Source organism: Myotis daubentonii, chromosome 9 (genome assembly GCF_963259705.1).
Source record: "Myotis daubentonii chromosome 9, mMyoDau2.1, whole genome shotgun sequence".
Classification (NCBI taxonomy): Eukaryota; Metazoa; Chordata; class Mammalia; order Chiroptera; family Vespertilionidae; genus Myotis; species Myotis daubentonii.
The window spans coordinates 29,113,424-29,128,940 of NC_081848.1; the positions used below are offsets into that span (position 1 = coordinate 29,113,424).

At 41.5% G+C, this 15,517-nt stretch overlaps 1 protein-coding gene across 1 annotated transcript in view; it reads left to right on the forward strand.

Moving 5' to 3' along the window:
* Window positions 1-205: 205 nt before the first annotated feature.
* The window catches only part of GRM5 (glutamate metabotropic receptor 5), a 447,722-nt gene continuing 432,410 nt past the window's right edge, over window positions 206-15,517 (forward strand). Inside the window, exon 1 of the mRNA XM_059708191.1 lies at window positions 206-1,050. Coding sequence (XP_059564174.1) covers window positions 393-1,050 — 658 coding nt within the window. The 5' untranslated portion in view covers window positions 206-392. The remainder of the gene's footprint in view (window positions 1,051-15,517) is intronic.

Below are 15,517 nucleotides of genomic sequence, written 5' to 3' on the forward strand. Positions count from 1 at the left end.
ATGTTTACTTTGAATTTATATTAGTTCACACAAACACTCCATCCATGCTTTTGTTCTGGCCCTCCGGTCCAGTTTAAGAACCCATTGTGGCCCTCGAGTCAAAAAGTGTGCCCACCCCTGGCATAGACCATCAGAGCTTTCCAAACTAGTGGCATTTACGCTATTAATACCTGTGCTATTTTTTCCCCCAGGTTTTGAAGATCATGATCACGTGGATTCATCTAACTAAACGGTACCTGGGGACATGGTGGTCCTTTAGAGAGCACATCTAAATTACTGGCTAATTTCTTGGTTTGCCACTCAGCGTAGGACATTGTTTGATTCTCTCTATCAGAACTCTCCTACGTTTTCCCCACCATGCTGTCTTTATTAGCTTGAACTCCTTTCCTAAAATGGTCCTTCTGTTGATCTTGTCAGTGCTGCTTTTGAAAGAAGATGTCCGTGGGAGTGCACAGTCTAGCGAGAGGAGGGTGGTGGCTCACATGCCGGGTGACATCATCATTGGAGCTCTGTTTTCTGTCCACCACCAGCCCACCGTGGACAAAGTTCATGAGAGGAAGTGTGGGGCAGTCCGCGAACAGTATGGCATTCAGAGAGTGGAAGCCATGCTGCACACCCTGGAAAGGATCAACGCAGACCCCACACTCCTGCCCAACATCACACTGGGCTGTGAGATAAGGGATTCCTGCTGGCACTCGGCTGTGGCCCTAGAACAGAGCATTGAGTTCATCAGGGACTCCCTCATTTCTTCGGAAGAAGAAGAAGGTTTGGTGCGCTGTGTGGATGGCTCTTCCTCCTTCCGCTCCAAGAAGCCCATAGTAGGGGTCATTGGGCCCGGCTCCAGTTCTGTGGCCATTCAGGTCCAGAACTTGCTCCAGCTTTTCAACATACCTCAGATTGCTTACTCGGCAACAAGCATGGATCTGAGTGACAAGACTCTGTTCAAGTACTTCATGAGGGTCGTGCCTTCAGATGCCCAGCAGGCTCGGGCCATGGTGGACATAGTGAAGAGGTACAACTGGACCTATGTGTCAGCTGTGCACACAGAAGGTACGTTTTCTTTACTTTCATGAAGTATGTGCTCTTAGGCGCTCAGCAGCTTCCCAGTTAAGATGTCAGGTTTTGGAAGGTGAAAATATTCTTAACTGTTTGGGATCTTTTGAGTTGCCCCGTTCTATATCATTAATAAAGAAGGAACTGGGATGACATATGTATAGAGTGACAAAAATCTAAGATAAAGGAATGTTCACGTGGCCATTTGGCTAAATAGAATTTTTTTTTTTGGATTATGTATTGTATTATTTGCATTTCTGCTCTAATACTGCTAGATATTTTTAAGTTTTTTAGCTCTTCATTGAACATCTCATTTAAAGGTGTTCAACTGCGTATTATTTATGATAAAAAGAGATATGTGGACCCCAGGTGTGGGGGATCCACATAAATACACATAAGGAGTGAAGGCAGCCAGTTCTGGCCCAGGTATAATGTAGTAGGAAAAATACCAAACAGCTTAGTCTTACAACCACTTTTTCAGTTGAGTATATCATTAAATGTGAAATGGAGATACATGTGAATTAGTTTTATCTTTGTATATAGCATACTTAGAAAATGTAAAATCTTAATAATTTAGTTTTAAATTGCTTCTACATGCTCAAAGTTTAGTGGAAAAGGAAAATATGACAGGCTTTACAACAGTTAATAATACTATTAGACCTTTTATTGTATATTGTGTTTTTAAAATGCTTTTATGTACATTATTTGTTAGTTCTTACCCAAGCCTGTTTAGGATGGTTTGGGTTTGACCTGCAGAGTTTAAGGAACCCAAATGGTGAGACTCACTTATTATGCAACTTTCCATCTAGGACAGTGGTTCTCAACCTTCCTAATGCCGCGACCCTTTAATACAGTTCCTCATGTTGTGGTGACCCCCAATTTCATTGTCACAAATTGAACATAATTAAAGCATAGTGATTAATCACAAAAACAATATGTACTTATATTTGTGTTTTCCAATGGTCTTAGGCGACCCCTGTGAAAGGGTCGCTCAACCCCCAAAGGGGTCGTGACACACAGGTTGAGAACCTCTGATCTAGGAGAATATACTACACACATATAGAAGGCCAAAAAAAGGTTCAAAATACTTTTTACATCTTCTTCAATCATTGTGAGGGTTAGTTTAGATTTAAAAATCCTGCAATAACACTATCAGTGTGGTCCAAACAATCTAAACTTATAAAATGTGGGGTTGCATTATTGAGAAATTAATGAAAGAACCAAAGAAATCTTAGTACAGAGCTTGGGAGCCAAGCACCAAGTAGATATAGCAAACTTATCATCAAGTGGCGTAATATGGGTTTCACTGAATAGCCACTCATTAATATTCAGAATGGCATAAACGTAACTTGGGCTTCTATATTGATAGAGATTTCTATGCCTCTGGAAATTTTCATGTATAAATTTATAGTTAACTTACAGAGAATGTTAATGTATAGAGATTTTGAGCAATGTTTAGGTGATTGAAGTAGGAGACCTTTGATTTTTTTGTGTGTAATGATGAGATTTTTGTTATAAAATCACTATTTCATTTGATTCTCACAACAAGTAGTTATACAAATGATCCAGATATTTTATTCCTGTTTTATTTTTAATATACATATATATTTTATTATTGATGTATTATAGATGCCCCCCATTCCCACCCTCATTGCCCCCTCCACCCAGTCCTTACCCCACCCCAGGCCTTCACTACACTACTGTCTGTGTCCATGGGCTATGCACGTAAGTATATAAGTTCTTTAGTTAATCTCTTCCCACCCACCCCCATTTTAAAGTACGAATATTTTAAGAGTTCAAATAATTCATCTAATAAATACCTAATAGCAATATCAGAGCCAGAAGTAAGGCTTATAGCTACTGACTCATAGTTCAATGACCTATTATAATTTAGGAGGATCTAATGGAATCACACTCTCAGGATATATTTCTACAACACATATTTATTAAGCACAAATAAATGAAAGGCCCTCTGGTAGTTCTTATAAGGATAGCCCTTTGCTGTATACATCACTATCTTAGATGGGCATGCAGTCTGGCAAAGGAGATGATTCAAGATGACAAGGAGTTAAAATATCTCTAAAGTAAATTGAATGAGAGCAAAAATCACATTCTACTCTGTAGTGATGGGGGCCATGGTGGAAATCTTAGAGAAGGAAATGCAATTTGACAGTTGCATTTTAACAGGAAGAACACTGACAATTGGTGAAAATTAAGAAGGGATGGATTTTCAGCAAAGAGCATGAGAAAATATGGGAAGGTAAGAAAGTAAAATAATGTTTTTTTGGGGAAAAAAACAAGGATAAAGGTATGTTTTGGTTTGCTTCAAAAAAATCAAGATTTTTTTAGGAACTTCCCTCTAGATTCCAAAGAGTAGGGCCATTCCATAGATGGTCGCTATGTGGGAGATGCTTATCCAATATTGTCTTAAAAAAGAAACTTATCATCATGACTACTGGCTCTTACTAATTTAAACTGTTTTTGTTTTGTTTTTTAACTAAAATGTATACCAGCAGCAATCCAATAAAATAAATAAATCATGATGCATCCAATGTATTTTTAGATATCGATTAAAATTAACGAAGCATTCTATTGTGAGATTATAATTATCTCCAAGATCATTTCAGGTGAAAAAAGTGAGGGGAAGTTCTGTGTGTATGGTATGTTACTTGAATTTATAAAAACCATTTGATTGGATATTCACAGAATTGCTCTTAGAGCAGAGCACAGCTGATAGCAATGGCTCCTTCTGGGGAGGAAATCTCAGTGGTTAGGGGAGAGGGTGGAATAAATGGAACCTACTTTTCTTATATAACTTTTACATGTAAATATTTAAAGCTACATATTACATGCATAAACCATGTATTACAACAGAACAATTAAAGGAAAACAGGGTTTTTGTTTTGTTTTGTTTTTGTGGGCATAAAGTAAGACAAAAATATTCTATTGCCAAATTTAGGCAAATTCAATTATTTAATTATTTAAATAGGCCAATAGAAATTGTGTTGTCCAATTCTGGCAAAGTGTTTGGATGATACCACCAGGATTCAGGAGAGAACAAATTTTGAATGTGAACTTTTAAAGATTGGAAGAAATTCTCTTTGGTTTGTCATTTTATGTAGTTTAGTGAAGAAGCATTTATATTCCTTTGATTGTAATCAAGTGCACATCTGGATAATGAGGTTCTATACTGTTCCTTCTTATGGTTTATCGGAGTAGGAGCAGTGTGGTAGGAAGTTTCACAAGGTAAAACTCCCCCAGGATGAGAAAAGTGCTGGAGTAACAAGATACAACTCTGTTTGGTACTGTTAGAGCTGCTAGGTGATGCCTTGTTTTCTGTTGTTTGGTCCTTCAGGAAGTCAGTTCCTACTTGAGCCTTTTTCTGGTTGAATTGGAGTAATCCTATCTAGCCCTTGGGCACTCAGTCTGTATCCCAAATTTATTCCTACATCCTTATAATGATCCTTTGCTCAGTGGATATTCCTCTTTCTTCAAGAATATAGACAATTACAAATGCTTTCACTTAAGGCATTGAGGTCTATGAAAAGATGTCCCATTTAAAAAACAAACACATTTTATCCCACAAATTACCCATTTTATACTGAGACATGTCAGTACCTTGTCACTTAGTCCTCTTGTTAGCTATCACAAGATGTTTTTTTGGAGAACAGATATGCTATTACAGAATATCAGAAGAGAACAAAAGGTGACTTTGGTTTCAGCTTCAAGGTTAATCTGTTACACTTGCTTTCTCCTTGATTTATGATTTTTTGTAGGATAAAGGACTGTGCATTTACTGTGGCTTATTGTATTATGCAGAAATTGTTCCTAGGTGTTTTAGGCAAAGAGATTAATAGCATGAAAAGAAAAACAAAACAAAAAAGAAGGAAAAAAATTAAGGGCAGACAACATTAGCTTTTGAACTATATGGAGGAAAGGAACAGGCAATGACTCATTTTTACTCCTTTAAAGGAGTCAGTCAGTCTACCCTGTCTTTGCTATAAGAAGATTTAAGGGATTCTTTGCTTCAGTACTTTTGCAAATCTTGGTACATGTGCCCATTAATGCACAAGATCAGTGGTGCTCACCTACTTAGGGGTGGGCAGATGGACTGTTTTGGCTTTGATGACTTCCATTAATGATCCCCTCTGCTTTGTAACTTGATAGTTCCCTTCCATTCTCATGCCACACTGCTCGGTGACTGCCTCAGTCAATAGAATTTGGCAGAAGTGAGGACTCCTTTCCTAGTCTGTCTGTCTGGGAGCCCTGTCCTCACCATGTGAAGGAAAAGAGCACCCAGGTTTTCCACATGAGACCATTTTAGGCCACCTGACCTCAACTATGTGAGAGCACCCAACGCAGAGCAACACAACTGCCTTCCTCTCTCACAGTTATTTGCAGTCACACAAGAAAGCCCAGCTGAAACTGTGAACACTACCCAGCTAACCATACATTTATGAGCAACAGTAATAGCTTCAGTATAAACATATTCATCCCAGTATAAAATTCATTTAAATTTTAGTCCTCCCCCCAAAATGGGATACTGCTATAATGTTTAAACCTCAAAAAGTTTTTAAAATATATTGACATACATTAATGGTCTCGATATTTAAATGTGAAATAAAATGAATAAATGCTGTGGGCAAAAAGAAAATTTTAAAATGCTTCACTCATACTTTTGTAACTAGAGATTTGATTAATTCCCTAAAGCCCGAATGGTTTGAATAGTCACACACTTGTATATATTCCATTATTCCCCTTGATCTAGCTTAATTTTAGGGAGAAAAGTAACTACAGATTGTATTTTATACACAAAACCGTGAATATTATACTTTACAGGTGACATACAGGATTTTCACACCACAGTTGTTTGCTGACTTGAGTTGAAACTTCACTGAACATCCCCAAAGCCTATCAGAGTGCCTAGCACATAATAAGCACTCAAAGACTATTTGCAGAATGGGTGAATTTGTGTTAAAATAGTATCTAGCTCACTGTTGATGAACATATAGCATGTGGATAAGTAGCACACACTTATAAGTTTTCACAGTTTTATTTCTTTAGAAAAATGAGGTGCCAAAATGCCTCCCTTGATTAATTGCAAAATGCTATTCACACCCCATTCCATTTTTTGTTTGCACTGGTTCTTGAATTTATTATTTCCACCTAATGATAATGGAATGCTAATTCGCTCTAGCCAACAAATATGTCAGTGATGCTCTCGGAGGGAAAGTGTACCAATAAGTTGTACTGGTAATGTGACAATCATTAAAACATGGTCTTCAGCCTAACCTACATATTGTAATGTTGTGCCACTTGTAGGTTATGATATCATTTTCCATCAATTATTTTAAAATGTGATAGCAATCTGGCTTTGGTTGTAAGACCGTCAATATGATTCATAGTCCAACTTCTAAAAAAGTTGCATTTAACTTCTAAAAAAATGGAAATATATATCCCCCATCACACCTTTTCTGTTGTGGTTATATCAAAACAACAATTTAGGTTGGAAAGACCAGAAATGTCATTATGGGCTTTACTGAGTACTTTTTAAAATGATTTTATTTTCTTTCTCTAGAGGTTAAGTAGTGCTGAGAGTTGAGGTGAATTTTGAGATTATCACGATGATAATTCAGACACATAAACTACCGGTAGCTTTTAGAATGTTAACACTGGAAGGGTTTTAGATGAGCATTTAATCTAACCCCTTTATCTTACAGTTGAGAAAACAAAGTCAGGACAAGTAACTTGGCCTTACTTGTGCATAATTCTTTACAGACTTGGGTCTTAGAACTCAAGATTACTGTCCAGAATTTTGTTTATGCATAATCGTTGAAGATAATTACTGAAGTTCTCTGTTTTTGCCATTGCATGACCTCTCCATTTTATTGCTGTACTCCTTTTCCCTTCATCTGAATGATGCCAATCTGCCGAAACTCTTAATGCTCATTTTAAATAGCAGCAGGGACCACAAATGGCTTGGTTCATGTAAAAATTAGCTTTGAGAAATAGTGTGGTCCCTTTGTTCTTGACCTGTAAATTTGATGAAGTACTTCTTTGCCTGGGTCATATTAAGATTTGAAGAAACTTTGAAATATTTTTCTTTGCTTTATAAACATCCTAAAAACATTAGACCCATAAATCTTCATAAGCGTGGATTGATTGGATAATTATATTGGTTACCACTGACAAAACAATACATAAAAGCCAGAAGATGCAATGACTTTTAGGTAGATTCTTCATTACATTAGATCATAGATCCATAATTCTGGAGATTCAGTGACAAATGTAATAATAAAGAAGCAGTTTTTCATATTCATGTCATTGTCAAACTGTATCGCCAGTAGTGAAGGGAAAAAGAGGTAGTCCTGGGAAGAGTGTTCAGGGGGGTCCTACTTCTTATCTTCCAGATAGAAGATAGCCCCTCAGAGTTATTATTGTCTCAGGAAACAAAAATGGCATTCACTGACATACCTAGCTGTGGCCAGGGCAAGATCTTCCCTATTTTCAGTTTTTTGTTTGTTTGTTTTTTAATATAAGTTCTGGCTTGGCCTCTGACTCCCCTACAAAATACTCCTGCTTGAGGTAAAATAACATCCTGTTATTTTCTCAGGTACATTTTCTCAGGTACCATTGCTGTCCATTCACTGCTGAAAATACTAGAATTTTCCCCCAAATACTCCATCCCTGGGATAACTATATTAGAAGAAACTTTTTTTTTTTCCCCAGAGGATGCCACTACACCGCTCCCCCAACACACACAAATAAATACCTGGGATTATGTGCAAATGTGAGCACTATAGTTCTAATTAATCCAGTGCTTCTTTCAATGTGACAATAATCTCTGAGTGAGTATGCCTATTAGGTGTTTGGTAACTATCTATTTTATAGTTGGGAGCAGAACAAATAGTATATTCTCCTTTAGTCTTTGTTATTCCAATCTCACAGAGATAACATTATTGTCTGAGCTTTAGAGTTTGCATATTCAAAAGGTCTATTCCTTCTATTTACTAAAGAACTGGTCTTGTGATTCAATTCCTCAGTCATCATACCTTATTAGCTGCTAGGTTCATAAGGTTTAGTAATGAGTAACAGATGTTGCTTCTGATTGAGGAAAGCTGAGGAATGGGAGGGCATAGTGTGAAGTCTTTATATTCCAATGCAAAACAATTTTTGCACAGCAAACTCTACTGATTACACAGGAAGCAAGCACAGAAGAAAAAAACCAAGATCCACAAAACTCTAAAAAGAGGATCTTTTTACTTCCTTCTTTCTCTTTCTAGCTCTCTCATTTTATTTGCTCTATTTTCCTCATCTCTTTAGTTACAAAACATTTTTATATTTGATAGGCTGTTTAATAAGTCTGATCAAGAGTAATAATCTTCTCATTATACCAGTAATTTTAAAGTAGTTTGAAAAAAGATGAAGATTACATTAATGATATCTTGGAGGTGAAAAAATAGTTAAAAGAACAAATTTGACTAAAGTAAATATCACTGACATCAAAGTTTTCCTATGTAACTCTGAGAAAGTCACTTCAACGCCTTCCTTCACCTGTCATATGAAAGGGGCTAGAAAGGATGTTCTTGGAGATCCTTTCTATGCCACCTGCTCTTCACATGTTTCCACAGACCACATCTGGCCTGGATGAAACATTGGGCATCACATTTAAAATAAGATAAATCAATAAGGAGAGTCACCAAAATTGTTATGTGACTTGAAACCATGTCTTCAAAGAATAAAGCTAGCAGAGAGGAGACCAGACACAGCAGGGCACTGACCACTATTGTGAGGTATTTGGAAAATTCATGTGGAGAGGAACTGGATTCACTCTAGAAGGCCAGGAGCATGACAAAGAGCTAATTACTGAAATGCCAGAGTAACCAATTGTGGTTCAACTTTTTCAAAAGGATATTTTTACTAATTAATAGGACTGTTCAATGAAGGAAATAATGATCAGTTTTCTGTAACTCCTGTGCACAAACCCGAAATGGACAACCCGTTAGGGTTGTCAAAGGAGGAACACATGAGGCCAAAAGGGATAAAGAATTATGAATATACTAGAGGCCCGGTGCACAAAAATTTGTGCACTCGGGTGGGTCCCTCAGCCCACCCTGTGCCCTCTCGCAATCTGGGGCCCCTTGGGGGCCCCTTCCCCTGGCTGCTGGCACCAGTTTTCCTCCGGTGCCCGGAACCCAGGCCTTCACTCTTCGCTGGGAGGGTGGGCGAGGGGCTTAGCTCTTTTAAAAATACTTCTGAATGTTTGGTAAATAACCCTGTAGGAATCTACTTTCTGAAACATGCTGGTTGTTAAGGGCTGATTTGGGTAATCAACAAAATGTATGTTAAAATCCTAATCCCCAGAACCTCAGAATGTACCTGTATATGGAGATAAGATCTTTAAAGAGGGGATTACATTAAATTGTGGCAGTTCCAGTGGGACCCTTAGACCATCTCACTGAAGTCCTTATAAGAAGAGGAATGTTGGGGTCCAGCCCCAGCAGGTCCAGGGGTTCCCAAAGAAGGAATGACACAGAGGCAGCATTCAGGTTATCATCATAGCCAGGTTCTCTTTTTATTGTCCTGTTACATCTATATTTATACTATTTGATCCTATAAACATGCCTCTATAAGCTTTTTTTTTTTTTTGCATCGGGTCCATTTATTGGGGGGTCAGTCAAAGGGGGAGCTGGCTAGGGTGGGGTAGGGCAGCAGCTTGTCTGGCCCCCGAGAAACCCAACTTAAGTCCAGAGCCTCGAGGGCTTAGAAGCCAAAGTCTTCCTCCACCTTTATCTGCACGGGGGCCAGCTCCGGAGTCAGCGGGACTCCTGCCCAGTGCCCTTCCTATGGCACTCGCCGCCTCTTCCAACTGCTGGGACCCTCGCCAGGGGCCGGGCTGCTGGCTTCTGTGGGCGCTGGCGTCCTTCTGGGCGGGGACAGCCCCTCTTTCTCTGGAGGCTCGTTCGCAGCGTTGCCTGGGTTGGGGGCGTCTCTGCCCTGGCTGCCCTCGTCCTCCAGTAAGATGGTGAACTGGCTGGCCCGGTAGTTGTCACCATAGGAGTCCAGCACCTTCATGAGGAACCTCCGCTCCTGCTGGAGTCTCCATGTTATCCTCTGTATCTGATGGAGCCTGTTCAGGACCCGCTCCTTCGCCTGCTCAATCTCCCTGCAGTGCCGATCCAGCGCCTGGTACTTCCTGCGATTGAGTTCCTGTTGGCGCTGCCCTTGCTGGCCTCAGGCTGCCTCCTCCTCTTCGTCTCGCTCCTGGAGGCTGGAGCTGCCCAGACCCCCAGACACGAACTCCACTTCGGTCTCAAGCTCGCTCTCCAGGATGTGACCACCTTCCGCGGAGGCAGCGCCAGCTCCCAGCCGGGAGGTGCTGAGAACTCCTCAAAGCCCACAGCTGCCATGGACTCCTCTCTCTGCTCCAGCTCCATTTCTCCCTGGCTCCCGACGCAGAACTTCCAACCTTGCAAGCTTCTAGTTTAAAGTGGCTTGCGAAACTACAGCCCATCCGATTTCACAGCCAGGCACCCAGGCCCTGGCCGCTAAGCCTCCTGGGAGTTGTAGTTCTCTATTTCCAGCTTGCCTCCCTCGCCCCACCCCCACCCCAGTCCCAACTGAAAGGCCCTGCTGGCTGGTCTAACCCTGTGGCCAGGCATCTGAGTCACCTCGGGTCTTTATTCCTGTCCCGACACCACGCCATCTGACCATGGAGACTCTCCTCTTGCGAGGCCCCTGGGTCTCCTTCTGGGTCTCCTCAGCCCAGGCACTGGATCGCGTGCCCCAGCAGCGATACAGCCCTGGGGCCTGGGTCTCCTTCTGGGGCCTGGCTATATCGCCCCCGGATGGGATGGCGTGCCCCAGCTGCGACGCAGCCCCGGGCCCTGGGTCTCCTCAGCCTGGGCACCGGATTGCGTGCCCCAGCGGCAAAAACAGCCCCGGCACCTGGGTCTCCTTCTGGGTCTCCTCAGCCCAGGCACTGGATTGTGTACCACAGCTGCAACTCAGCCCCAGGCCCTGGGTCTCCTTCTGGGGCCTGGCTGCGTCGCCCCTGGGGTCCAGATGGTGTCCCCAGGCAGCTATGCAGCCTGGCCTCTGGCCCCGCCTCTGGGTGTTCTCCCATCACTGGTGATCAGTGATCTGAGAAGCCAGGCAGACATCCGCCTCTTCCCTGCCCCACCCAGCTTCTCCCATTACTGGCCCAGGGCCGGCAAAGGCGGCCAGGTTCTCTTATCACAGAAGCCAGCAAAGGAGGCCTGGCTTCTCCGAGCAAAGGCAGCTCGCTTCTCTGGCTCTTGGCTGCCACCTGGGTTTCCGATTGCAGTCAGCAGCAGGCAGCTTCTTCCCTCCTTCCCCTTTCGCCTCCCAGCATTGCACCTATGTTGGCAGTTAACTGCCAATCTTAGTTGGCAGTTAATTTGCATATAGCCCTGATTAGCCAATGAAAAGGGTATCGTCGTACGCCAATTACCATTTTTCTCTTTTATTAGATAGGATTAGGTCATCTGGTAAACCAAATGGTCTGAGTCCCCAAATGGTGCCAGCAACCAGGGACAGGGAGCCAGAACTTTTAAAGGACTCTAGGTGGGCTTTATTCTGGGTGGAAAATTCTCTGGGTGGGTCCAGAAGGGAAAAGATAGTGGTTTTAACAAGTAGAATGTGGTCTTAGGAAGTGAAATGTAGTTTAAGGGAAAGGGAATGTCAGTTGTGAAGTGGTCTAAAGGTCAGTTCTTAGGGGAGAGGGTGTTGGTTTAATTATTTGATCAGGCCTAACACAACCACTTAGAGGGGATATGGAAAAGGAACTTAAGCCCTAACTGGTTTGGCTCAGTGGATAGAGTGTTGGCCTGCGGACTGAAAGGTCCCAGGTTCGATTCCAGTCAAGGGCATGTACCTTGGTTGCGGGCACATCCCCAATAGGAGGTGTGCAGGAGGCAGCTGATCGATGTTTCTCTCTCATCGATGTTTCTAACTCTCTATTTCTCGCCCTTCCTCTCTGTAAAAAATCAATAAATTATATATATATATATATGTATATATATATATATATATATATATATATATATATATATATATATATATATATATATATATATAAAAAGAAAAGAAAATGAACTTAAGCCTCAATAGAGGGAGGAAAGGAGTTGGAGTATTGGTCTTGTTTTGGGTAATTCCCATTATTGACAACCAAATGTCATTTAACTGGGATTCTATTATTCTATAAGTTAAAACATGGTCATACATACCATAATATTTCATGAATTTGTTAGTTGATTCATTTATTTCATAACACAGTCTGATAATGTTACATTTTATAGATTAGAGAGTAGGTATAGAAAAAGTGTTTCCCCTAGAGAACTGCAGCTGGTTAGTGACAGAACAAGGATTTGGACCTAAGGCCAACCCTTTTTAATTAAGTTCAAACTTCCTGTCTTTATATGGAGGTAGTTATGACTTGAAGAAAAACTGGAATGCACACCCATTGATTCTTTTCCCTTCCTTAGAAAACAAGCAAACACCATTTGTTTTCCCACAGAGAAAATCTTTCTCTAATATTCCCTGTGTCTTTTTATCTGGCTTTGAAAGCAGCACATTTCCTTGTTCCCATGGAAAGAATTAATTACAGAAAAAATAAAATAAATTAATGAGGATGTATGTGGCAACAAGACCTCACAGAAGACCTACAGTGAGTCTGATGATAAGTACAGACTGTACCTTGTTGTTTCTATTCAAATCGCTATTGCAGACTCCATACTCCATCCTTCAGATGCCAATTATGGGAGGAAGCAGTATGGTACACATTTTTAAGAGCTGGAGGACATGTTGTTAAATGCTGCAGCCTTATGTATGAAAAACTTCTTTGGAATTCATCAGGACTAAGAGTTATGACATCTCATTTTGGCACATTTGCAAATACTTTAGAAAGGCTTCTCAATTTAACCAAACGTTGAGGAGACTTTTTGGCAAGAGGTGTGATTGCCAGATGTGTTCATTTTGGGGGACTTTGAAACAATAGGTTGTGTTGCAATGATGAATTTTATGCATCAATATTCATATAGGCACTCTCATACACACAGACTTTCAAAAGAATAAGATTATCTACCCACTGGTTTTTCAAAAAATGCATAGTAACCCATGAGTCATTTATAAGACCAACTTAGTGGGTTGCAACCAGCAGTCAACATAGAGTAAAATGGAATAAAATATATTATAAATATCAGAGTGTATTACAGGATAGAAAGAGTAGATATTGTTTTGTAAATTTTTATTGTAGTTGCACATAGCCAGCCATATGTGCACTGTCCTATATAATAAAAGGCTAATATGAAAATCAACTGAACTGCAAAACTACCGGTTGCTATGATGTGCACTGACCACCAGGGGGCAGATGCTCAACACAGGAGCTGCCCCTGGTAGTCAGTGTTCTTCCACAGGGGGAGCAGTGCTCAGCCAGAAGATGGGCTCATGGCTGGAGAGCGCAGCAGTGGTGACAGGAGCCACTCCCTCCTCTGCAGCAGTTGGACTCCCCCAAGGACTCCTGGACTATGAGAGGGTGCAGGCTGGGCTGACAGAACCTCTGGAGTGCATGAATTTCGTGAACCGGGCCTCTAGTGTAAGATAAATCAGTATGCTAGTGCTTTAGCACAGTTATAAGTGGATCCCATAACTTCTCCTCCAGTTGTAGAGAAGAATTATGGTGTAGTAAAATGAGCAAAATCTGGAAAGTTCCAGAGCTAGGGGGTGTGTGTGTGTGTGTGTGTGTGTGTGTGTGTGTGTGTGTATGTGTGTGTGTAGGGAGTGGAAACAGAGGAGATTGGAGATAGAAAGGTATTTACTTTTATAACAAACATCTTTTATATATAAAAGTCAGCAAAATGAATAACTTCTTTGTAAATTTCAAATTGAACATGCTAACATTCACTAGTCAGTAACTGCAACTTGTTAATGAAACTGAGTTGTAGTACATTGAGGCATTCCATAGGCCTGAGTATAAAATGAAAGGAAATAATATGAACCTTAGGAAATAAAACATTAGATTGAAAACTAACTGACACTCTCTTAAAATTATTATAGATAAAATAATAACAATGACAGTAGTAATAATTATTTTAATCAAGTATTTACTGTGATATCAGAAATTATCAGATTTTTTCTGTTCTATAAAGTAATATTAAAATATATATTTTGGTGCTATTATTAATATAATAGTGGCCCAGTGCACAAAATTCATGCATGGAGGGGGGGCGGTTCGCTCAGCCCAGCCTGCACCCTCTCCAATAGGGGACCTCTTGGGGGATGTCCAACTGCCGGTATAGTTGGAAGTTGGACATCCCTCTCATAATCTGGTACTGCTGGCTCCTAACTGCTCACCTGTTTGCCTGTCTGATTGCCCCTAACTGCCTCTGCCTGTCTGATTGCCCCTAACTGCCCTCCTCTGCTGGCCTGATCTTGCCCCCAACTACCTTCCCTGCCAACCTGATCTCACCCCAAACTGCCCTCCCCTGCTGGCCTGGTCACCCCCAATGGCCCTCCCCTGCCAGCCTGATCTCAACCCCAACTGCCCTCCCCTGCTGGCCTGATTTCACCCCCAACTGCCCTCCCCTGCCAGCCTGGTTGCCCCCAACTGCCTCTGCCTTGGCCCCTACCACTATGGCTTTGTCCAGAAGGTAGTCGGACGTCCATAAGATGGCTGGTTGACCCGGTCTAATTAGCACATTACCCTTTAATTAGTATAGATAAATTATATAGGATAGGATTGCTTAAATAGGAGGTGGGAGCCTTTTTCAGCAGGAGGAGATGCCCTTGGCAGACAAAAATACATAATCCCTATATCTGGACTGATAACCAGCCATATGCACTATACTGCCAAACTGGTCATTAAAATATTGAATCAATTTCTTACACCTTACACCAAATAACTGTTGCCCTTAAAACCCCTCCTCAGCCCCCACCTTAGGTTCTGCCTTCGCAGTTCACCCAGATTACATTCTGATTGGTTGGTTTCTACGCTAGTCAGCGTCAGAAGCTCTGCCTCCTAGTCAGCCATTGGCTCCTGGCACTTCACCCAGATTTGGTTCTGATTGGTCATTTTCTATGTGAGTCAGCATCAAAAGCTACATCTCCTAGGCAGTCATTGGCTTCTCGCTGTTCACCCAGATTTGGTTCTGATTGGTCTGGTTCTATGCCATTCAGCGTCAAAAGCTCCACCTCCTAGGCATCCATTGGCTCCTTGCAGTTCAGCCAGATTTGGTTCTGATTGGTCAGTTTCTATGCCAGTCAGCGTCTCTGGGCCTATCTCTGGGCATGATCAGAGAGGCAGGGATGATCAACAGCGACCACAGGCTGCTGGCGAGCAGGCTGAACTGCTGATCTTTCAGAGATAGAGAAGCAGAGTCTGCTGATCAGCCCTGCTTCTCTCTCCTGGAGAGGTCAGCAGTTCAGCCCGCTCACCAGTCCCTGC